Genomic DNA, 22,284 nt, shown 5'->3' on the forward strand with positions numbered 1-22,284 from the left:
TATGACAGTCTTGTGCCTCAATTTCCTTGTCTCTAAGACGGGCATCATGATAACCACCTAGCAGGGCTGTGAGGATCCATGAGGTGAAGTCAAAAACCTAGCCTGACATATATCCTAAGGACTCATTTCCTTAGAAGTACGTGCTCAACCATGCTTATTGCTGCTCAATTAATAATAGCTGGGAAATGGAGCCAGCCTACATGTCCCTCAACTGATGAGTGGATAATGAAGATGTGGCACATTTATACAATGGAGTTCTACTCAGCGGTAAAGAAAAATGAAGTTATGAAATTTGCAGAAAAATGGATGGACCTGGAAAGGATTATACTAAGTGAGGTAACCCAGACCCAGAAAGCCAAGCGACACAGTTCTCCCTCATATGTGGATCCTAGCTACAGATGATTGGGCTTCTGCGTGAGAAGGAAAATACTTAGTAGCAGAGGCCAGTAAGTTAAAAAGGAGATATAAAGGGAAGAGAAAGGAAGGGAGGAGGGTACTTAATAGGTTGGTATTGTATATATGTAAGTACAATGATTGAGATGGGGAGGTAATATGATGGAGAATGGAATTTCAAAGGGGAAAGTGCGGGGGGGGGGGTGGAGGGAGGGTATTACCATGGGGTATTTTTTATAATCATGGAAAATGCTAATAAAAATTTTGAAAAGAAAAAAAAATTAAATTAAAATTAAAAAAAAAACCCTCAGCCTGAGACCTAGTGATCATCAATGTGGCCTTCTCTTGGTGGCCATTTTCTGTTGAGACTATCCACTGCCCAGTGGGTTCTACCCTCAAGGCCTGTGACCACCTGCTTGCCCTCCTCCTCTTCATCGTCATCATCCTCTGTGTTGCTGATCCCAGCGTCATCCAGCCTGTAATCGAACACCAGACCCTCTTCAGGGAAGGGAAGAGTGAGCTGTTGGGGCGGGAGAAGCAGCTGGTAAGGCTCAGGAGGCTTACCTACCATTGGCCCTTGTTGCCTGGCCTGGTGCTGCCTCCTCTTACCTTTTCCAACATTATCTTCATCCTTAGCCAATGGCTGAAGGTGGTGCGGCTGTTGCTGTCCCCAGTGGCACCCACACTCCAGACCAGGGAGAAAATAAACCAGGGTTCAATCAGCTCTGGGATGCGACTCAGCTTCTCAGGGGATGCCTTCTTGTGGCCCTGGAGACAGAGGAGACAGCAGGGCTAAGCTAGAGGCAGGACTGTGTGGTCTGAGGAAGCAGGCTGGGCACAAGCTTTGTTTCCCTGTCGTGGATTATATAGGGTGGGTCCATGACCCACTGGGGGACAATGCGGAGGTAGGAGCACAAGCAGACAAGGAGCACAGGGAGCAGGAGGGGGCACAGCAGGCTTCCAGCCTCTGCTCGGGCTGTACCTCTCTGGGCAGGAAGGGCTTGAAGAAGCAGTCAAGCAGCTTGAGGAAGCTCATGGTCAGGTTGCTATTTGTTGAGGCAATCACCTCTTTCACTGAGGCACGAACAAAGTCGAGGGAGCTCTGTGGGGAGCAAGTGTCCAGCTCTCAAGGCTGACGGTGACCGTACTCTGCTGCCCAGGTGTACTGGTGGCCTCCGCTTACCTCCAGAAATCGGGCAAAGAGGGTCCTGAGTTGTTCTTCATGGGGCTTCATAAAGGCAGGGATTTTTTTTAGCCAGCACTCAACGAAGGGCATGAGTCCCAGGATGCTGGGCTCCAGGTACACCATGCCACAGCGAGACACTGTGGCTGGTGAGGCCACTGCCAGGTCCTGCACCTCAAACATCATGGTCATTGCCTGGCACCAAAATGTTCCATGTGAGTATGCCAGCTGCAAGCCCCCCGCCAGAGAAAGCGCAGTGGGGTCACAGGGAGGGCTGTCTATCTTGCAAGAAGGATCTGTGAGTGTCGAGGGGGCGAGTAGGGCTAGGGTGGGAGATGATAGCCCCCACCCCCCGGGAGCCTGTGAGGAGCTGGAGCAGAAGACTCCTGGAACTCCCTGGCGCTCTGGGAGCTCTGACAGAACGGTGTGCTGTGTACTCTGCTCCAAAGCCCTAGCCACGCACACAGAGTCTACACTGACTGCTGGCTGTTCTCCCATGTGCAGCACAGCGTACATTCTGTGATCTGCTCTTGTGTCCAGGTTGTAGATCTCTTTCTCAAGAATTGTTCCGCCCATACCCAGCATGTTCCCGTGGCCAGGTTTGCGCCCCTATTCCTAGACTCTGGGTACATTGCCAGGACTGGGCTGCAATAGGCAAAAATAAGGGCCTGGGATTCACAAGACTCCATCAGCCAGGCAATTGCCCTAGCCCTGGGCCTGGAGAGTCACAAGAAGTAGGATGTTGGAAGGACAGTTCTGCATAGCTGTCTAGGGCAGGGAAAATGGGCCTGGCAGGTTGCTGGGGGTTATGCTCAAGTTCCTGCCATCTGACAGGTCCATGGGTGGGCTGTGGTGAAGCAGGGGTGGAGTGGGACATGGCCTGGCCAGCTTAGTGCAGACTCAACTAGCTACAGAAAAGAGTGGGCTGGCGGGACAGATAGCTCACCTCTGTGAGTTTTATAATCTCTCCAGAGCTGAGGCACAGTTTCTTGTTGTCGTCCAGCACCGTGTTCATGTTCTCGATCCAGACGGCATCCACTGGTCCGTCAAACATGTACCATTTCTTGTTGGAATCAGCGGCAATGGCCCCGGCCCGGATGAGGGAGGAGAAAATCCCATCTGTCCTGTAGCCACCAGAGCAGAGAGAGCTGCCGGCTCCGGGAGGCAGGGCAGCGGCTCCCACCTTCTCTGCTCTTTCAGTGTCTTCATTGGTTTAATAATTATACTAAGAAAAGTTGGCAGTTGTGGTGTAACATGGAATAATGAGAACAGATTTATATTCTTTTTCCTGAATCTCCACAGAGGTTACACAAAAGGAAGATGATAGTGGTATTTAGGACATAATGTAGGGGAAGAGGCCACGACAGAAGTGGAGATACACAGCTTTGGAAAGTGGAAAGAACTGGAGGAGGCCAGGTTGTGCCACAGAAAGGCTTAGACTCCAGAGGTTCAGCAAGAATCCTGTGAGGTTAGTTTAGCTAGAACCTTCCTTAGCATTTCCTTTTAATGATTTCATATATACTGACACCCTCCCGGTGGAATGGTGGGTAGATCTCAGGCTTTGGGCTGAGAGCGTGAGGTGCCATGGCCCCCACATAAGCACCAGAGATCTGGGAGCACAGTGGTCACTGGAGAGTCTCGGGGGCCACTCACCACTCATGGGTGAGCAGGTCAAATTCCCCGTACAGCTGGCCCATCGTGATGGACTTGGGGTTAAGAACATAGTAGTTGACGGCCTCATACACACCACCACTGATGGAGGGCTGTCCTTTCAGCATCGTCATGGCAGCTGCCAGGACTCTGTAACACTGGGGAGATGCCACCCCAGAGTGAATCTCCTGCTTCCTCCATGGAGAGTAAGGCTCTCGAGGGCTGGGTCACATCAAGTGGGAAGGATATTCAAGAGGCCAGGGATGTACAAGTGGAGGTTGATGTGTGTGATAGTGATGCAAAGCCCCTCAGGAAACTGTCTAGGTGGCTCTGGACTGCCTCCCTTGGCTCCACTTACCTTACTCTTGCCAGAGCCTGTGGGGCCAACGAGCATGAGGCCGTGGCGCACCACTGTGGTCTCATACAACTGGATGCACTTTGTTAGGAAGCCTGCAGACAAGGCACAGGAAATCAGGCCACAGCATGGGCTTATGTCCTGGCTTGCCACTAGCTTATGTGACCTTGGATGACACTTGACACTCTGAACCTCAGTTTCCTCATGTGTAAAATGGGGATGGCAGTAGTACCTACTTCATATGTAGGGTAGGTGAAGCCCTACACAGAGTTTGGTACAGAATAGGAACTCTCTAGGTGCCAGCCAGTGTTCCTATTGTGACCAATGGCCCTTAACACCCTCTGGTCAGCTGTCACAGGCCCCAGAACCAACTTTGTCATGAAAGCTACTGCTCAGGCTCCTTACAGCACTAGCCTGAGCAAGTTCTGGTCAGCCAGGAGCTGTAGGGTCCATACAGAAGGAAGCAGTGCATTGCTTTGGCTCAAGTGGGTGAAGTGGGATGGCTCTGGCACTGTAGGCCTAGGGGTCCTTGCCAAAGGGACAGGGTACAATTATCCAGGAATGGCAAAAGTGACCTGAGGCTGTGAGGCAGGGAGGAGGCTGCTGGGACCAGGAAGAGGAGGTGGCCGGAGAAGGGAGTATTAGAGACACACATGGAATGGCGAGCGTGGGAGGCACTGGAGAAGGGCCTGCAAGGCTGAGGCCTTGCATCAACTGCTCAGGCCCCAGAGAAGGGACGATGTGACCAGACATAACTTCCTGGGGGAACCTCCACCCCTGAGGACCTGCTGGGAGGGACTGAGAAGGTAGCAGCTGGGCCAGGGACTATGGGGATGAGAGCCCAAGATGCATGGATGTGTGTGCCCAGGCTGAGAGGTCCTCCTCTTTGACCAGGCTCTACGTAGATGAGGACAGGAGATGGTGGTTTCTGTCAGCAAGGAGCCAGCACCAGATGAAGTGAAGCTGGAGAGGGGACCACGGGCTGAGATGGCTCCTTGGGTGGGCAGGAGGACCTCAATCTGAGGCCTCAGAAAGGGGATCCCAGTAGCATCTTAGTGAGAGGGAACCTCCGGCAGCACTGCCCTTGTCCCTGTCTCCAACCCTGGGCTCCAAGGTGGTTGGGCCAGGCCCTCTTTAGACTGGGATACCATGGGTCTGCAGGAATCTGGGGCTGGCACCTCACCCTCCACATCTTTGAGGTTGCTCTTCTCACAGGCTTTACGGATGGCCTGGTCCAGGATGCCATAGTCAGTTTCCTCCTCCTTGATGGTGGGGAACAGGTCAGACACGATCCCTGAGAAGAGCTTGAGGTCCTCCTGCAGGAACTTGGGGACATTCACATCCCTGATGGCTCTGAGGCAGATCAATTCCTGTAGTAGGGGCAGCAAGGGCTTCAGGGCAGTGGGCCAGGAACCTCTGCAGCACCGAGGCTCTTGTGTGTCCCTTGCATGCAAAGCCCTTCAGGTGGCACTCACCTCACTCATGCTGGGGTTCTCTCTCTTGAGGTTCCCTGCAGCTGAGATCACAGTTTTCACAGCTCTCATCCCAAAGTCGTAGTGATCCTGTGGACCCCATGCAGGAGGCTACATGTGCGGGCTGTCTGCTGGACACTATCTTCCACTTGGTAGCTGACCACACATGCCTCATCACCTGGCTTGCAGCTGGAGTGTCACCCTTGCGGGCTCTCTGTGACTATCCAGCTGCACTCTCTAGCTATCCCTCTTTCTGGCAGTTTTAGCACCTTTCCTGTCACCCTCCCAACTTCAGGTTGTAGGTGTACCTATTAAGTGTGCTGTGCTCACTCAGAGGAGGTGACCTGGGAGCAGCTCTGGAGGCAGAGGCAAATGGCAGTGTTCAGACCTGAAACTGTGGAAACTGGCTGGGGCCTCACCTGGGAACTGAGCTGCTCTGAGGACAGCTTGAAGGTGGTGGTGATCTTCTTGGCCAGAACATTGGCCTCATTGAAGCCAAAAGAGTAGAGGGAGATCTCAGCAATCATGGCATAATCTGGGACCATCATGGCCACAGGCCTGAAGAGAGCCTAGGCACACAACATGCATGTGAGTGGGGGGTAAACCTTACTCTTGTCCAGGGCACTCTCCAGAATAGCTGACCCTTAGCTAATGCTGAGACCTCCACTCCTCTGTGGCTGGACAGCTCTGGACATTAGAAACAGGTCCTTGGTATTCATCTGAACCTGCCCCCATGTCCCTCCCAGAAGATAGCCTTCCTCAGCCCCTGTCTTCCCATTTCCTGCAGGCCCATCCTACAGCTCCTATCAGACGGGCCTCCCATCTTCCACAAGTACACATCCCAGACTTCACTTTTTCCCTGAGGAGAAACCTGGGGCCTCTCCTCTGTGGCTGGAAGTGGGGCTTAGGAATACTTTGTAGGGAATCTCAGTTTCTGATGTCAGGGAACTGTGTTCTCGAATCAGTGACTGAGCCCAGGCTACAGCTCTGTCCCTTTCTGGTCACCCGGGGTCTGAACTTAACCTTCAGGTTGTCAGGTAGCTCTGTGCGGCCAGCATATCCTGGGTTCATGGTGATGAACACGGCACAGGATGGCACAAGGGGGATCTCGACGCCCTCAAACACAAAGCGCTCTACCTGTGTGTGGAATGGGGGTGTCTTACTTTGGATAGGAGAAGCCCAGACCTGTCACCTTCTTTGGATGGGCTCCTTCATGCTCTGGTTTGGCAAAAGAAGTCAGCCAGCCTGGACCCCTAATATTGGGTTGGGACCTCTCCACGTGTAGCCTAATACTTCAGGTCCTCATGAGCACCCATGGGGTCCCAGCTCCTGTTCTTGCCCTTGAGGGGGGTCTCCAACTCTCTTTGTCTCCAGCTCCTGACTCAGATTTCAAAGAATTACACAGAATCTCACCTGACAAGGACCCAGGGCTCTACTCTGGCTGGGATCTGCCAGCCTCTCAGCTCCTCTACCTGATACAAGATGCCTGGCTACTTTGAACAAGCGTGGGGAGAGAACTAGTACATCGGGCTTTGATTAAGACCCAGGTTATAGAAAGGGGTCCCCTAATCAGTCATAGCTTGGCTAGGGGCTGCCCACAAGGTAAGGATGTGGGATTTCAGACTGACCACAAGAGCCCTCTAGATACAGCTTTGTGAATGCATAGGGGCAGCACCATGCCTGGCCCACTCAGGCTGAAGTGCCCATGTCTCCCTGCAGTGTAGGAGTCTAGGGTAATGGAGCTGTGGCTGGGGTAAGAGAGTGTACAGGGGGTGTCCTGTAAGTGTGGGGCACCTAGGACTCACCCGCTGCTGCTGAGCCTTCTGAATGGTGGTGATCTGCTGTGCCACCACGGACAGCACCTCAATGTCAATCCGATTGAACTCGTCGAAGCAGGCCCAGGCCCCAGAGCTAAGCAAGACCAGACATGGGTAGGGACACACACTCACAGCCTACCTGGTGCCTCCCACCAAGGGCTGCCTGACTTTACTGTGGAGGAAGCTAACGAAGGCAATCCTCACGAACTCAACTACAATCCCACACCTCCCATGCAACTCCGTGCCCACTGGGGCCACACCTTTGACTCCTGTCATTTTACCCTGTCCCCTTGATGATCCTGTGAGACTCTTCTTGGCTGGTCCTTCCCTGGCAGAAGAGCTCAGCCTTCCCCTGCTGTCCTGTTCCACTGTCATACCCGGCCTCACCTGGCTAGGCCCTTGAAGAACTTGCCCATGGCCATGAAGTCAAGCTGGTCAGAGCAGTTGAACACAACTGTTTGTATGGCCAAGGCCTTGCCAAGATCCTTGGTGGTCTCTGTTTTCCCTGTGCCAGCTGGGCCAGCTGGGGCACCTCCGAACTTGAGGTGCAAGGCTCCAGTCAGGGTCAGGTAGCACCTGAGGGAATGAGGAAGCAGGCATGAGTCACATGCATCCTGGGTGCTCCCCTTCATGGGCTTTTCCACAGTTCCTGGGGAGCAGCATCCTCTTGGGGAACGGGGACATGCTCTTCCATGCTCCCCTCTAAACCCTGACTGCTGGCTTCAGGGTTAGAGCCCATGGCTACCTGCCCAGTGAGCCTCCTGTCTCACTTTGTGGCCCTTCGGAGCTTTGCTTAGGAACACACAGGGTGACCCACTTTCCTTAGTCCAAGCCCAGCCGGGGAGACCTTCACCTGTCAGTGAGGGGCGTGATTACCAGCCTCCCACTGTTGCCTAGGTATTCATAGCCATAGATGAACTCAGCGTTCACAGCACGGATGTACAGGTCACGGTTTGTCCAGTAGTACCTGGCAGGGGAGGGACATAGGGTTCTGGCTGTGAGGCCACAGGCTGCTGGGCAGGGAGGGAGCTAACAAGAGGGGGTTCGTTTGGGGAATAAAAGCCCAAAAGTACCTCTTCCTAGTTTCTCATTTAAAAAATATTTTATTTATTTCATTTGAGAAAGAGACAGAGAAAGAGGGAAAGGAAGAAAGAGACACAGATATAGAGAGACAGAATAGGTGTGTCAGGGCCTCCAGCCACTGCAAATGAACTCCAGACACATGTGCCACCTTGTGTATCAGGGTTACATGGGTAATGGGGAATTGAACCTGGGTCCTTAGGCTTCACAGGCAGGGGCCTTAACTGCTAAGCCATCTCTCCAGGCCGTGTCTCACTTTTTTAGCACAGGGGCCAGAGTAGTTTGCACTATCCCCCTCCTCTGCCCCCTCCTGGTGAGCACTCTGGTTTTGGGGTGGCTCCTCCTGTCCTCACCTGAGCTGTGAGATCCACTCGAAGTCATTCACACTGACCACACCCTCCTTGATCAGGTTTTGTACCACGTCCTTGGCATGGACCTCAATGACAATGAGTGCTGATAGCACTGCCCGCTGCATGCGGGACAGCTGTCCCCGTACCAAGGCCACCAGGTCACTGAGCTGTTGGGATGGGAGTGGTGACATTGGACAAAGGAAAGAAATGCATATGAAGGTACACACAAGGCATCTGCCTTTTCAGTGTAGACTGTCATTGAGCCTTCAAGGCTGGATATAGAGTTGGCTAGTTGCTGGAGGTTTGAATGTGGGGAGAAATGAGAAACAAGGATATTCAAGGGATAACACAAGAGGGACCCACCTCACTTTTGGGAAAGGGACATCTGCCTGGACCCAGAGCCATCCTTAGGGACTCAGGGCCCTCCTTCTGGGGGCTGCTGTGAGACATTCATTGCAGGGAGCCTGAATTTACTCTTTGGACCTGACTCCTGGCATCTTCCATGCTCAGTGCAGGAAAAAGTTCCTGGGAGAACTGGAATCTTCCAGGGTGGAGGCACTGGGGTATAGGGTACTCCTACCTGCTGGGAGAGTTGGGGGAACAGCTCAGAACTCAGGTTGTTAGCCTCTAGAGCGTTGGAAACCTCCAGGGTCCAGTACGTCTGGCAGCCAGCGATGGTGACCTGGCCTGGCCAGTTCAGAACCCACTGGGTCCTGGGCATCTGGGAAGACAACATAGGTAGGCTGACCAAGGTGTTACCAGCTCTGACCTTATCTTCTGCCCTTGAACATCATGTTGCTTTGGCCTTTCACACTCTTTAGCATTTCCTCAGGAGAGCAGCCAGGGGCCAGGAGATGGCTCATTGGGTAAGTGTTTGTTATACAAGAGTAAGGACCTGAGTCTGATATTCAGCACCCACATAAAAAGCTGGGCATGCCTGTAAACCAGCACCAAGGAAGGTAGAGACAGGAGGACTACTGGGATTCACCGGACAGCCATTATACCAAAAAACTGAGCTCCAGGTACACTGAGAGACCATCTCAGAGAAAAAAAAGGCAGAAAAGTTACAAAGGACACTTTGTGTCTTTGTCCTGCACATGTGTGAGTATGGCGTGTGCACATCTGCACATATATGCATGCACACCCCCACACACGTAGCCATTGAGTGCTGGACCTTTTGAAGGTGGGCAACACAGCATGAGGAGGGGTGAGGAGGAACCACAGTGGAGGCCAAGCGGGAAGGCCGAGCTCACCGTGGGGTAGGCCTTGATGGCCTTCTCAATGATGTCGCGCACACTGGCCCTCATGCTACGCTCTACCTCCAGCAGCCATTCCTCCACGTTACTGGTGGGGTAGATGGAGAAGGATAGCTTCACCTCCTCACCCTCTGCTGAATACATGTGTGTGATCTCCAGGTTCTCCTGGAACAGCAGCTGTGGGCAGTGGAGACACAGGAGGGTTACTCTGGTGTGTCACAGAGCCTGCCCGCAGCTACCAGCTGGCTCAGCTGTCCCTCTACCTCAGCAGGCGCTAGCACCACTGTGGAGCACTCCAGGGTTGGCCTTCCCTGGCCTTTCCTGACTGCAGTTCACCAGGAGGTACTTGCCTCCTCCCTGATGTGGCCTGTCCCTAACCAGGCTTGGCTTGAATCAGACACTGGGGAAGAAGCTAAGCCTGAGTGTGTTGTGGCCCTCCACAGACTTGTATGACCTCTTTTGTTGGTGAGGTAAGATCAGGAGGGTCATATATCTCTACCTAACCAATGCTTCAGTATGTTGAGGGGACAGAAGCTCCCGGGTGAGTTAGGAGCCCAAGGTGCCCAGCACTGAGGGGAGGAGCTTCTATAGCTGACTTTCCTCTTGCCAGTCCCAGGGGGTGTCCTGAGGACCAGGAGTATTACTGGCCACCTCATCTCCACCAGGAAGGCGTGGCATGAGGGGAGAGGTGCCCTCTTTCCTAGGCTGTGCCCCAGTGCCTGGCCCTAAGCTTTAGCCCGGTCACCCACCCGAGCAATATTCTCGAAGCACTTGCGTAGGTGAGGCTGTACGGCAGTAGGGTCCTTTGTCTGTGACAATATCTCTAGCAGTTCATCATCAGACAGGAAGAAGAATCTGCCAGGGGTTGAGGGAGGTCAGTAAGCTTGCTCGCCAGCAGGGCCAATACCACTAACATGGATTGAGCCCTAGGCTGGCAGGGAGCCAGAGTCTCTAGTACTGATACTGTCAGTGTGGGCATGGTGCCCACCTGGGGAAGGCATTCCTCTTGGTCTCCAGGTACTCGCTGAGGCCCTTCTGCACCAGGTCCAGCAGCTTGTTGCAGTCCCGTAGGCTGTCCAGCAGTCTCTGGTCAGCACACACATTGATCACCTGTAGGGACCAGGCCAGGATTACAAAGCAGTAGTGAGTGTGGGCCAACTGTGAGGTGGTAGGAAGGCTTGCCAGATAGCAAGCATGCCGATTAGAGACCTTCAGTGAGCCCTGGGAAGGAGCTGGCAGGAAACTGTCCCTGAGTCAGCGACTGCCTCCATCAGCCCTGCCAACCCGACAGAACCAACTCTATGGTTAAAAGAGGGTTAAGAGCTGAGGAAATACCCCTGTTGGTAAAGTGCTTGACTCACAAGCTGTAAGCTTCTAGCTCAAACCACAAAAACCATGTGAAAAATAAAAAAAGCCAACTGTGTTGGCAAACTTGTAATCCCAGGGCTGGGGAGGCAGAGACAGGCAAGATCCCTGGGGTATGCAGGCCAGCCAGCCAAGCTAGGCAAGTTCCATGCCAGTGAGAGGCCCCATCTCAAAACAGGCACACAGTCCATGTCAGTGAGAGGCCCCATCTCAAAACAGGCACACAGTCCATGCCAGTGAGAGGCCCCATCTCAAAACAGGCACACAGTCCATGCCAGTGAGAGGACCCATCTCAAAACAGGCACACAGTCCATGCCAGAGAGAGGCCCCATCTCAAAACAGGCACACAGTCCATGCCAGTGAGAGGACCCATCTCAAAACAGGCACACAGTCCATGCCAGCAAGAGGTCCCATCGCAAAACAGGCACACAGTCCATGCCAGTGAAAGGCCCCATCTCAAAACAGGCACACAGTCCATGCCAGAGAGAGGCCCCATCTCAAAACAGGCACACAGTCCATGCCAGTGAGAGGACCCATCTCAAAACAGGCACACAGTCCATGCCAGAGAGAGGCCCCATCTCAAAACAGGCACACAGTCCATGCCAGAGAGAGGCCCCATCTCAAAACAGGCACACAGTCCATGCCAGAGAGAGGCCCCATCTCAAAACAGGCAAACGAAACCTGAAGGATAACACTCCAGGCTGCTCTCTGGCCTCTATGCACCTGTGCATACATGTGTGCACACACACGAGGCTGAGGACTTTGCTTTGGACTTACTGGGAACTCTAAAATGCTAGTTTGAGGCTGGAGAGATGGCTTAGTGGTAAAGGTGTTTGTCTGCAAAGCCTAAGGACCCTGATTCAATTCCCCAGTACCCATGTAAAGCCAGATGCACAAGGTGGTGTATGAGTTTGGAATTGGTTTGCAGAGCCTAGAGGCCCTGGTGCACCCATTCTCTTTCTCTCCAATAAATAAAATATTTTAAGATGCTACTTTGGACTATAGAGCTTTATTAGAAAACGCAACTGTTCTGTTTCTGAGGAGCACCACTGGAACAAGGGGTCCCATTCTTAACAACATGGGCCACAACCAAAGCCTTGGGTTTACTCTCCAATATTTTCTATTGAGGGAGATTAGAGGCCAGGAGGTCCCCAGCCCCCTGGGGTCCCAGATGACCTCCCATCCCCACAAACTTGCCTCCCGGTTCTCATAAGCATTCTTCATGATCTTTCTCCAGATCCGCTCCATGGTCTGGTAGCGCTTGCTCTCCACGGGCAGCTGCCGGGTAATGTCCTCTGAACTAAAGATGGGTTCCAGGTACAGCCAGGATCTCTGACAGTTCAGCCACTCTTCTAGCACTTCCTGGGCAGGCAAGGCAGGGCACAGTCTGTCAGTGCCCAGGGCGCAAAGTGGGGCCTCCATGATGGAGACGCTTCATCCCAGCAGAGTGCAGGTCACGCTGAGCACTGGTAGCACAGCCAGTGTCCCCGGGGAACTCCAGATGGCTCTCATCTGAGAATGCCAGGGCAGACAGAAGAGCAGGGATGCCAGTGTCCATGAAAAATGGCGCCACCCTATAAGATGCCCAGACACCCATGCCTTTAGAAGGGCCCTGCTGCTCTTCCTTGAGAGGCAAACCTGGAGGTGACAGAGAAGCCACATGGCATGTGGGGGAGTAGGCCAGTTTCCTCTTCCTGAAGAGGATTACTGCCTCAAGTCTCTGAGGTTCAGTGGGACCTAAAATGTTCTCTGAAATCTAGTTCAATGGTAAAGCATCCTAAAACTGAGTCATTTCTCTTCTACCTTCCAATTACCCATGCAGGATTTATTTCATCTTTATCAATGCAAATTCATTCATTCATCTCTGCTTGTGAGAAGGGTACTGGTTAGCTCTGCAACAGGCTTGTGCCAGGCCCACAATGGCATAGAAAGAACAGAGGCCATAGATTCTTCCCTCAAGGAACCCACAACACACTACTAGGGGCTGTTATACCTTGGATCACTAAGGTCCCAACCTGTGTGATAGCTTCTGTAAGAGTCACTGACTGAAGGCCTCAGTGGAAAACCTACTAGAAAAGTGTAAGGGAGTTGACAAAATACCTATGCTGAGCCTTGAAGGGAAATGGGAGGGAGTTAGAACTCATGTGAAGGGAACAGCCAGTATGAGCAAATGAGGAAGGTCCAAGGATAATGCTATCTAGAACAAGCATCTCTGCCTGGCCCAGGGGCATACAGAGAAGCCCTTCTCACCTGACCCCTGGCATTCGCTGGTCTCTGTATAGTACCCAAGAGCACAAAGAAGGGGATTTTGGATACACCTTTAGGCCCATCTTCCCAGACTCTGTGGGCAGCCCCTGCCTCTAACCTTGAGAGAGCCCGAGACAGCAGCCATTCCAAGCTTCATGGCCATCTCCCCAAGGCAGTGCCAAATGAAATGGGAATAGAATCTCAGGACAGGGGGGGAAGGGTACTGAGGTGCCTTGGAGTATCCAGCCTACAAAGTTTGAATACTTGAACTATCCCAAGCTTGACAGAAACATTTTGGAACTAAATACCACCCTCTCCACCCACAGCTCTAACTGCCTCTTTAGCTAGGTCTCTTATTTGGATGGCCACATCCAAGCTGGCTACCTTCTTATGGATGGAGACCTGTCAGAGAGCTAGCAGCTTGGTGAACAGATGCAAGGCACTCCATGCTTTGAGCCCCACCCAGACACAGTGCCATTTTTAAGACTGAGATTCTGAGGGCAGGGAAGGGGGAAGGCAAGAGAGGAGGAGGAGGAGGACCTACCTGGGTCAGCTTTAGTTTGTTCTCCCAAGATGTGATGCGTTGCTCAAAGGGCTTTTTGTAGGGCGAGAAGGACATACTCTGGGTTGTGACGATGTGGTCATCAAGCAACTGTGAGGCTTCATCCGGGCTCTTGAGGATGTAGGTGTCTGTCTCCTTGTAGGGCAGCACATTGAACAGGATGGTTGCCCATTCCTTCTCCATCTTGTCTAGTGCCTGTGGTGGGGAACAGTCAAGGCTGGATCCCGGGAAAGGGCTGTCTCTCATTCTGTTTGACCAGCGGGGCAGCACAGAGCCTAACAAGCCATAATATTTGCCTGGTCTGGTCCCACTGGCAAATTCTTTCAGCTTGCTAGTCAGCAAGTCCCTCACTGGCCTGTCTAAATGCCAGGCTGTCCACTCTCATAATGTGCTGCACATGTACAACATACACAGTGTGAGGTAGCTAGGTGCCACTTAGGAGTGTGCGCTGTTCCCAGCTCTCACACTTATTGAACATGTTAACTTGGCCACAGCTGAACCTCCCTGAGTCTTAAGCTAAACATCTTTTTTGTTTTGTCTTGGAGTAGGGTCTCAATCTAGCCCAGACTGACATGGCACTCACTCTGTAGCTCATCTTTTTTATTTTTGGTTTTCCGAGGTTTGGTCTCACTCTACTTCAGGCTGACCTGGAATTCACTATGTAGTCTCAGGGTGGCCTTGAACTCATGGTGATCCTCCTACCACTGCCTCCTGAGTGCTGGGATTAAAGGCGTGCGCCACCACGCCCGGCTGTAGCTCATCTTTTTAAGTGGTTAATTTATTTTGTAGTGCAGGGGATCAAACCCAGAGTCGTAGGTCAAGTCAAGTCCTCTGTTGACACTCTTAGGTCCTATACACATCTGCTGAATGACAGAGATGCTATTAACTCCTTGCTTGGGTTCTAGAGGGGCAACTGAGGACTGACAGCAATGATTCACACTAGGCCAGTTTACTTATGTCATCAACTCAGGTAGCAGAATGTCCCTCAACCCCCATTCCCTGGACATCCTAACCCCAGGAGGAGCCATTACCTTGATTCTCTCAAGTAGCTATCATTGCAGGGGGGCTGGAGACCAGGCTGACCAGGAGAGAGAGGAAAGGTGCGGCAGGCTTGCTAGTCACTACCCACCTGCTCAATAGCATACTCCTTGCCAGCCACTTCAGCCACCTTGCTGATGCTTTCAATGTGGTCCTGCAGGTTCATCTCAAGGCAGCGGGCAAAGGTCAGGTTGGCCTTGGGCCTGACATTGATGTTGATCTCATTAGATAGTATCTCCCAGTGCCGGTTCCGCATGCCAGGATTGCGCAGTCCCTGGATCAGTGGGATGTATGGCTTGAACTCCTCGATGCGGGCTCGGATGTCTAAGGCCACGTCCTGGCAAGCTGCCGGGTAGGCAGAAGGACATGAGAAGCAATTTGTTCATGGAGGGAAGGAGGGAAAGGCTTTGGGAAGGACTGGTTATTATGCTGCCTGGCCAGCACTGACCAGAGAAAAATAGACCCTGCTGGGCCATGACCTTCAAGTGGGTCCCTGTGGCAAATACTCTCAGCTACCTGGGATGTCCTTGAACTGCTTTACACACTTATGCATAGTCTTGAAGGACTCAATGACATTCTTTTCCAGCTGCTCGGCATCAATGGCTGACAGGGGGTCATTCATCCAGCTCTCAGACCAGCGTAGCCAGTCTGAGGCTGTGGTCCACAGGTCCAGATAGGGCTGGAATTCCTTCACCATCCTTGAGAGCTTGTCGTACTGCAGCAACAAAGGACTAGGCTGGGGCTCTTGGGATGCTCCTTTGGCTATCTCTACACTGACCTCCCCTTGGGCTAGGTTGTGATGGCGTGCATGTGAAGTGTCCTCTATAGCCTCATGTGGTCTCAATACTTGGACACAAACTGGTGGCAGTTTGGGCAAATTGTGGAGCTTTTGGCAGCTGAAGGGTTGGTGGAAGAGGTGAGGCCTTGAGGTTCATCAGCCCAGCATATGGGGCTCCTCCTGCTGATGAGATGTGAGCCAGCTTCCTGCCCTGCCATGCTCTCCCTGCTACAGTGAAAATTCCCTTCAAAAGTTCAATCTGAAATCAAGCCTTTCCTCTCATCAGCTGCTTTTGGTTGGGTGTTTTGTCACATAAATGAGAAGATAACTACAACACAGGTCCTCTCCCCTCCTGGCCACAATTCCTGCTCCTGTCCCTGATGGACCCAAGCCTGGACTCCCTTCTTCCTGCCCTACCCAGGCAATAAGTTTCTAAATAAGGTCTAGGCTTATCCTCAGAAGCCTCTTGGTTGGTTCTATTGGCCTCCTCAGCCTGAGACTGAAGGCAAATTATCTCTACTCTGCAGCTGGCTCAATTATGCCCCCAAGGGGCCTGAGCACTGCCACCCAGTAGCTGGGCCCCAATGTGGCTGCAGACCCAAGCTGCTTCCTCAGCCCTTGGCAGTAAGAGGGCAGGCTACCCGCAGGAGCATACATTCGTGACAGCTGAGCCGAAGATGCGCTCGCGGTTGTTGTAGAGCATCGCCAGCTGCTGACAATCCTTCAGTTGCTTCTTGACCCGCCGCACCTCATTGGCAATTTCGTGTGCTCGCAAAATGTCCACATGGGTAGAGAAGCCAGCTACCACCAGCTGTGGGCCAAATATCAAGGGTCAGATGCCCCCAAGCCTCATGATGCCCACAAACACTGTGCTCACTGTCCACCAGGACCTAACAGAAGAGTTGGGTCCACTACTCTTTGTTTTTCTGGAATATTCTGTCCAGGCATCTTTTGGCCTTTCAGTTAATCTTCTTGAGAGAGAGAGAGACTGGCATGCCAGGGGGCTCCAGCCACTGCATTCAAACTCTAGATGCATGTGCCATCTGGTGCACATGCATGACCTTGCATGTTACCCTGTGTGTCTGGCAGGCAAGCACCTTAACTGCTAATCCATCTCTCTAGTGTTCAGTTCATTTTTCCAGCCATTGTTTACATTCTTCCGTCCACTCACCCATCACACACTGACATGGCACCCCTGAATGCAAGTCTCAAGCCCAGATTGGCAGCACTGTGCATGAGTGGAAGGTGTGGACCTAACAAGGCCCTTGGCCAAGCCCCACCTGCAGCCCTTCCAGCTTCTCCTGGAAGTTGTTCTGGTCCATGATCTGGATCTTACGGAACTTTTCCTCTTCTTCAGTATGCTGCTGTCGCACCATCTCTATCTGCCCAAGGATCTTAGATGGCCAATTGCTGGCAGCCCACCTGCCAGGGATGGGGGTTGGGATTGGGGGAAACAGTGCAAGTGAAATGATGGGGTGGAAAGGCCAGGCGCCTAGGCCAGCACCTGTATAGTTAGGGAGCACATGGGGTTGGGAGTGTGATGGGGGAATACAGATAGTAGCTGATGCCAGTGGGAACTGAGCACCTGGGAAGTATGAGTAAGTTGGGAGGCAGGCACTGCCACCCGTGGGGAGTCACACCCTGTCCTCTGGGCCTGCAGTCAACATCCAGTAAGATGCAGCTCCAGTATGTCCATGAATGTCAGGCACACTGGCGAGGGGAGAGTGATGCCACATTTTCCCTGAGGTACCAGGGACGTCAGATGAGCCAAAGCAAAGTCTCTTGCCTGCATAACCCTGGTGGCTTACTAGTGTCACCAGGTGAGCCTTCTTCTTATCAGACCAACTGTATCTTCTGGTGACACAGGGTGTCACAAGGATATAACACCTCTGCTTGCAGCTGGCCTTAGGGGTGCCATGCTTGGGGGAGGCCCCTCCTAAGCAGAATGCCTTCTCAGGTTGGTGTGTTCGGGACCCTGGGAAGATCCCTGATGGTATGATAGCCCTATCTATGAGGCAGGACTGGGGAAGGGGCTCCCAGTGGTCCAGGGGCTACCTACAGGCTAGCTTTGTCCTATCTTACCACTCCCTAACTACAGAGTCTTACTATGTCTAGAACAAATGTGTGTATCATAACACTGACAGGACAGAGGCAAGGTCAGAGATGCCCTTAAGTCCTAGGCTAAGAGTTTGTTCCCACATGATTTCTTTCTACCTATTGACCACCTGGTCCTGCCTAGTCTTGGCACCTGTGTAGAGCATAGCTTATGGTTTTTTTTTTTCTTCCTTTCTTTCCTTCTTTCCTTCTTTCTTTCTTTCTTTCTTTCTTTCTTTCTTTCTTTCTTTCTTTCTTTCTTTCTTTCTTTCTTTCTTTTTTTTTTGGTTTTTCGAGGTAGGGTCTCACTCTGGTCCAGGCTGACCTGGAATTAACTCTGTCATCTTAGGGTGGCCTTGAACTCATGGCAATCCTCCTATCTCTGCCTCCCAAGTGCTGGGATTCAAGGCGTGTGCCACCACGCCCGGCAGCTTATGGCATCTTGACAGAGCATTTCTGGTGATATTTCATAGCTTGTAATATCTAGGACATCTGACAGTCTCCACAGCTCAGCACCCACTCTTCCACATTCTTCTTACCACCCACTGTCCAGCGTGGTGACAATTTTCCCACTCACTTGTCATTGAAGTCATCTGTGCTGAGGTTGTAAAAGAATTCTTCCATGACCTCGTAGTCATCCATGACCTTCACAATCCGTTCCTGCATGGGCAGGGAGTGATGGAGGCTGCGCTGGCGAGAGACTTACCAGGACCAGTCCCTCTGAAATGCCTGGGGTGTAGAGAGGGCTGCTTTCTCCCAAGAGAAGAAGCCTCAGCTGGTTCAAGGAGGCAGCAGACTTGACACTCCACAGTCCATGGTCACCACACCTTTGGTCTCCAATCCCCTGATCCCTACCTTAAATCCATCCTCTTGACCTCCCAAAGAACACAGGTCCAATTCTCTGCTAATTTCCCAGCCCATAACCCCCTGCCTCCACAAGTCCTCAGGGCATCTCCCTTACCTCACCTCCTGGCTCTTATCTTCTAGCCACTGGTGGTCTGAGCCCTCAGTCTCTGGACACTAGTGTTCTCTAGTCCCCAACACCCCATGTGTCCTCTCATACTCCTGGACACTGGCCCCCAGTGTCTGTGTGCCTTCCTTACCTCTAGTATGACCAGCTTCTCAGGGATTCCCTTCATCCACTCTCGCAGTTCAGCCAGCTCCTCGATGCTATTGGGCTTTTCGTAGATCTTGCGGCTGATGCTGCGGAATTCCTCACAGATCTGGTGGGGGGGGGGTAGGGTTGAGTCATGGGCTGGGGATGGTGGTGTGCCCTGCCTTGCTTGTGTCTCTTTAAAGGTCCCCAGGGCCTCCAACAGGCAACTGTCCCACCATGACCATACCCTCCCATGTTTTCCAAGAGGGATGCTCCATGAAGGCTCCTTGGGATGCTGAGGTCTCTCCTGAGACAAAGGTGTCACCCAGTATGCTGTACCCTCTCAGAGGAGCCTCCTTTGAGAGGGTACTCATACACCCAACACTTTTTGGTGGGGGGCAAGCCCAAAAGACTGGCCTTTATGTGAGACAGAGAGACAATTGGTATGCCAGGGCATTAGCTACTGTAATTGAATTCCAGACGTGTGCACCACCTTGTGCACATGTGTGACCTTGTGTGCTTGTGTCATCTTGTGCGTCTGGTTTATGTGGGACCTGGGGAGTCAAACATGGGTCTTTAGGCTTTACAGGAAGGGGTCTTACACACTTAGCCATCTCTCCAGGCCACACTCAACATTTCTGAGGCACACATTTGCACACCCTCAGCTCTGCATGACAGTCTATCCAAGGGTGCCATTTATGAGGACTTTCCAGATCTCTGAAGTCCAAAGATAGAAGTATCAGCTTTTCATTGGGGCATTCCCTTCAGGCAGACAGGGAGCAGGCAGAGTGACGCTGTGCCCTCCCATGGGTGTGCAGGCAGAGTGACTGCTGTCCCCTTCCATGGGTGTGTGAGACACCTCCAACCCTGCCTGATGCATCTTGCTAGTGGGAGTATACAGTTTGTGTAAGGTTTCTTGCAGCTGGCCATGGTTACTGATTCCAGGTGGATGGGCACTTACACTGCCCACTTCCTTATGCAGGTTCTTGGCTAGGACTTCCAGCATGGAAGTGGCCAAGGCCTTGCGCTTTTTGGACAGGCTCTGCTTGACATTGTCAATGTTGATGTAGAAGGGCCCAATTACGATGCTGCCAGGCAATGAGTTGTCGAGGATTGTTTTCTCTTTCAGATGGGTAAGCACCACCTCTCGTACCTCTGTTGCTGATGGACACTGTGTCTGGTAGGCCCTGAGGACAGCGTGCATATGCAGGAATAGAGGATGGTGAGTAGAGATGTATGCACAAACATATTGAGACTAGACAGACAGACAGACAGACACACAGATGTGACTAAACATACTTGAGGAAGGTGGCAATATCGTTGTTGTTCAGCTCCAGGTACTTTCTGTACTCCTTAGCATAGGCCTGCAGCGGGATCATGGCTTTGTGCACAGCATTTGTGATAACAGCCCGTAGCTCCTCCACCAGTGGCTCATGAAGCCCCACTGACTCCAGTAGGGGGTCACCGCTGATAAAGATGTCCTCCATTACCAGCTTAGAGGGGAGAGATGGGAAGGGCCAAGCTAGATGAGCTACGGGGCAGGTAGGGAGAGGGTCTGGAGATGGGAGCACCCTCTCAGGGAGCAGGCTAAGAGGGTGAGGAGGGGAGCGAGTCTGAAGACTAAGTAGCAATGAGGCCAAGCAGAGCCAGCATGGGGGTGAGGGAAGGGCTTCAGTGACGTTCTTAGCCACTGAAAGATAATGCCTGGACCAAGTCAGCCCAGTCTAAAGAAAGGAGCTGTTGGGACAACCAGGCATCAGATGGTTCTGACAGACTAGCAGTGGAGGTCATCAAGAAAGATTTTCACCTGTCAAGGCCCTTGGGACTGGGGAGTGGGTGAAGCACAGCTTATGAATGTACTAGTGGCAATTTATTGGGGCCTTGGACACTAGCTGTATGTGGACATCAGCATGTGTCTGCTCTTGACATGGAGGGAGGAACCAGGAGCTGGATGGGCTCAGGGGTAGGATACAGGACAGATGTGTCTCTAACAAGATTTACAGCAAGCCCCAGATTCAACTTGCCAGCCTTACGTTTAGCAGTCACATGGCTTAGTGTCTCCATGTCTGCAAGGCAGAAGTATTAAGGGTTAAAGACGATATTAGAATTAGAGGGGGCCAAGCCTACTGCCCACAAGCAGAAGGTCCACAATGAAGTTCAACTGCTCTGGTATTTGTGGCAGCCTGCTGTGGCTCTCAGAGGTCATGGCAACAGATGCTCTGGTCCTGACCAGACTGTAGTACATACCTTCTCCAGCTGGGGCACAGCATGGGTGGCCAAGATGCCCTTATCGAAGAGGTTGAGCAGAGTCACCTCGAAATTCTCCAGTGGCATGCTATAGTGTACCCCTGAGCTGTCAAGCACCAAGTCTATGATGAACAGGGCATTTTTCCGGGGCCTGCAGGACAACAACTGGGCTGAATGCTGGGAGGGGAAGAGACTGTATAAAAGAAGGGCAGCGGGGGGTTGGGGTGGTGGTGAATCAAAATTCAAAGATATTCTGAATAAGACATATGAGAACCTACTTTCTTGAAGTAATGGCACATCCAGAAGCCATAGATTGCTATTAGAAAATTTTCAGTGCCAGGGATGGGATACCTTCCAGTGAGTCATTGGCCAGGGAGGTCCCTGTTGCCTCCAAAATATTATAGGCTATTGCCAAGGTCCTTGGTTCTCCGTAAGAAAGAGATGGTAAGACCCTATTGCTGAAGACTTCACATGCCTGAGAGGCAAAGTCATTGAGAAATCAAGGTGGTTCTGATCAGAAAACCTTCTCCCTGTAGCCCAGCCAACTGAAAGCTGGAAAAAGCTGCACTGTATGCAGTCTTATGGGAGACTGAAGTCATCAGTGGTGAAAACAGTGGACACTGGAAACCTCAAGTTTGGCCAGACAGGCCAAATGACTGAACAAGTGCAATAGTGGCATGTTTGCTCTGAGGCAAACCAATTTCTCTCTAATTGGACTGAAGGCCCACTCTATGGGAAGGAATACATGCCTGGTACTGAAAACCTAATCAAAACCCTATGGCAGGGAAGGTCATGAGCCTTAGGGGTATATCAATTACCTCCAAATATGGAGCCTAGCTGGGACCCCTGACTGATGGCTTCTGACTCACTTATAATAGATCCAGTCCTCCAGTGATGACTCCAGGAGGACTTTGTTGATCTCAAATGGTTCCTCTGACCACTCCCTCTACATCCTGACCAAACCTCCATGCCCTGCCCACTAGCCCTATCTGCCAGCCTGCCCTTCCTGTGCTACCTCAAGTCTTTTCCTCACTCCAAGTCCTTTCCACCTTGGTGTTTCTGCCCAGTTTTGTCCCTCCCCCTAGTGGTCTGTCCGTGACTGGTGTCTCCTGCATCAGATGCTACCTCCTCCCTGCCCCTATGGCAAAGGTCTATGCCCAGTCTCTGTCACAGTCCCTCACCAAATCAGTAATGACAGTGCCTAGTTAACGGCTTCTGTCTGCAACCTGATGACAGCAAGAACTGTATCAGACTCCAAAACAACCATGCCTCCTGATGGCAGGGGCTCAATATTATTGAAT

General features: G+C 52.2%; 1 protein-coding gene across 1 annotated transcript in view; it reads right to left on the reverse strand.

The window, feature by feature from the left end:
- Dnah1 (dynein axonemal heavy chain 1) overlaps positions 1–22,284 on the reverse strand; it is a 64,412-nt gene that overhangs the window by 25,541 nt on the left and 16,587 nt on the right. The window contains exons 12-41 of the mRNA XM_045136015.1: positions 20,984–21,134; positions 20,036–20,229; positions 19,698–19,923; positions 18,744–18,863; positions 18,218–18,300; positions 16,827–16,968; positions 16,202–16,357; positions 15,285–15,483; positions 14,860–15,113; positions 13,713–13,925; positions 12,119–12,283; positions 10,545–10,666; positions 10,306–10,411; positions 9,554–9,733; positions 8,881–9,021; positions 8,304–8,467; positions 7,724–7,837; positions 7,258–7,446; positions 6,859–6,964; positions 6,077–6,190; positions 5,473–5,622; positions 5,057–5,143; positions 4,765–4,951; positions 3,585–3,676; positions 3,230–3,384; positions 2,523–2,700; positions 1,577–1,771; positions 1,376–1,495; positions 1,003–1,161; positions 806–913 (exon numbers count right to left, since the gene is read on the reverse strand). Of these exons, the coding sequence (XP_044991950.1) occupies positions 806–913; positions 1,003–1,161; positions 1,376–1,495; positions 1,577–1,771; positions 2,523–2,700; positions 3,230–3,384; positions 3,585–3,676; positions 4,765–4,951; positions 5,057–5,143; positions 5,473–5,622; positions 6,077–6,190; positions 6,859–6,964; positions 7,258–7,446; positions 7,724–7,837; positions 8,304–8,467; positions 8,881–9,021; positions 9,554–9,733; positions 10,306–10,411; positions 10,545–10,666; positions 12,119–12,283; positions 13,713–13,925; positions 14,860–15,113; positions 15,285–15,483; positions 16,202–16,357; positions 16,827–16,968; positions 18,218–18,300; positions 18,744–18,863; positions 19,698–19,923; positions 20,036–20,229; positions 20,984–21,134 (4,570 nt within the window). The remainder of the gene's footprint in view (positions 1–805; positions 914–1,002; positions 1,162–1,375; positions 1,496–1,576; positions 1,772–2,522; positions 2,701–3,229; positions 3,385–3,584; positions 3,677–4,764; positions 4,952–5,056; positions 5,144–5,472; positions 5,623–6,076; positions 6,191–6,858; positions 6,965–7,257; positions 7,447–7,723; positions 7,838–8,303; positions 8,468–8,880; positions 9,022–9,553; positions 9,734–10,305; positions 10,412–10,544; positions 10,667–12,118; positions 12,284–13,712; positions 13,926–14,859; positions 15,114–15,284; positions 15,484–16,201; positions 16,358–16,826; positions 16,969–18,217; positions 18,301–18,743; positions 18,864–19,697; positions 19,924–20,035; positions 20,230–20,983; positions 21,135–22,284) is intronic.

Source organism: Jaculus jaculus, chromosome 16 (genome assembly GCF_020740685.1).
Source record: "Jaculus jaculus isolate mJacJac1 chromosome 16, mJacJac1.mat.Y.cur, whole genome shotgun sequence".
Taxonomy (NCBI): domain Eukaryota; kingdom Metazoa; phylum Chordata; class Mammalia; order Rodentia; family Dipodidae; genus Jaculus; species Jaculus jaculus.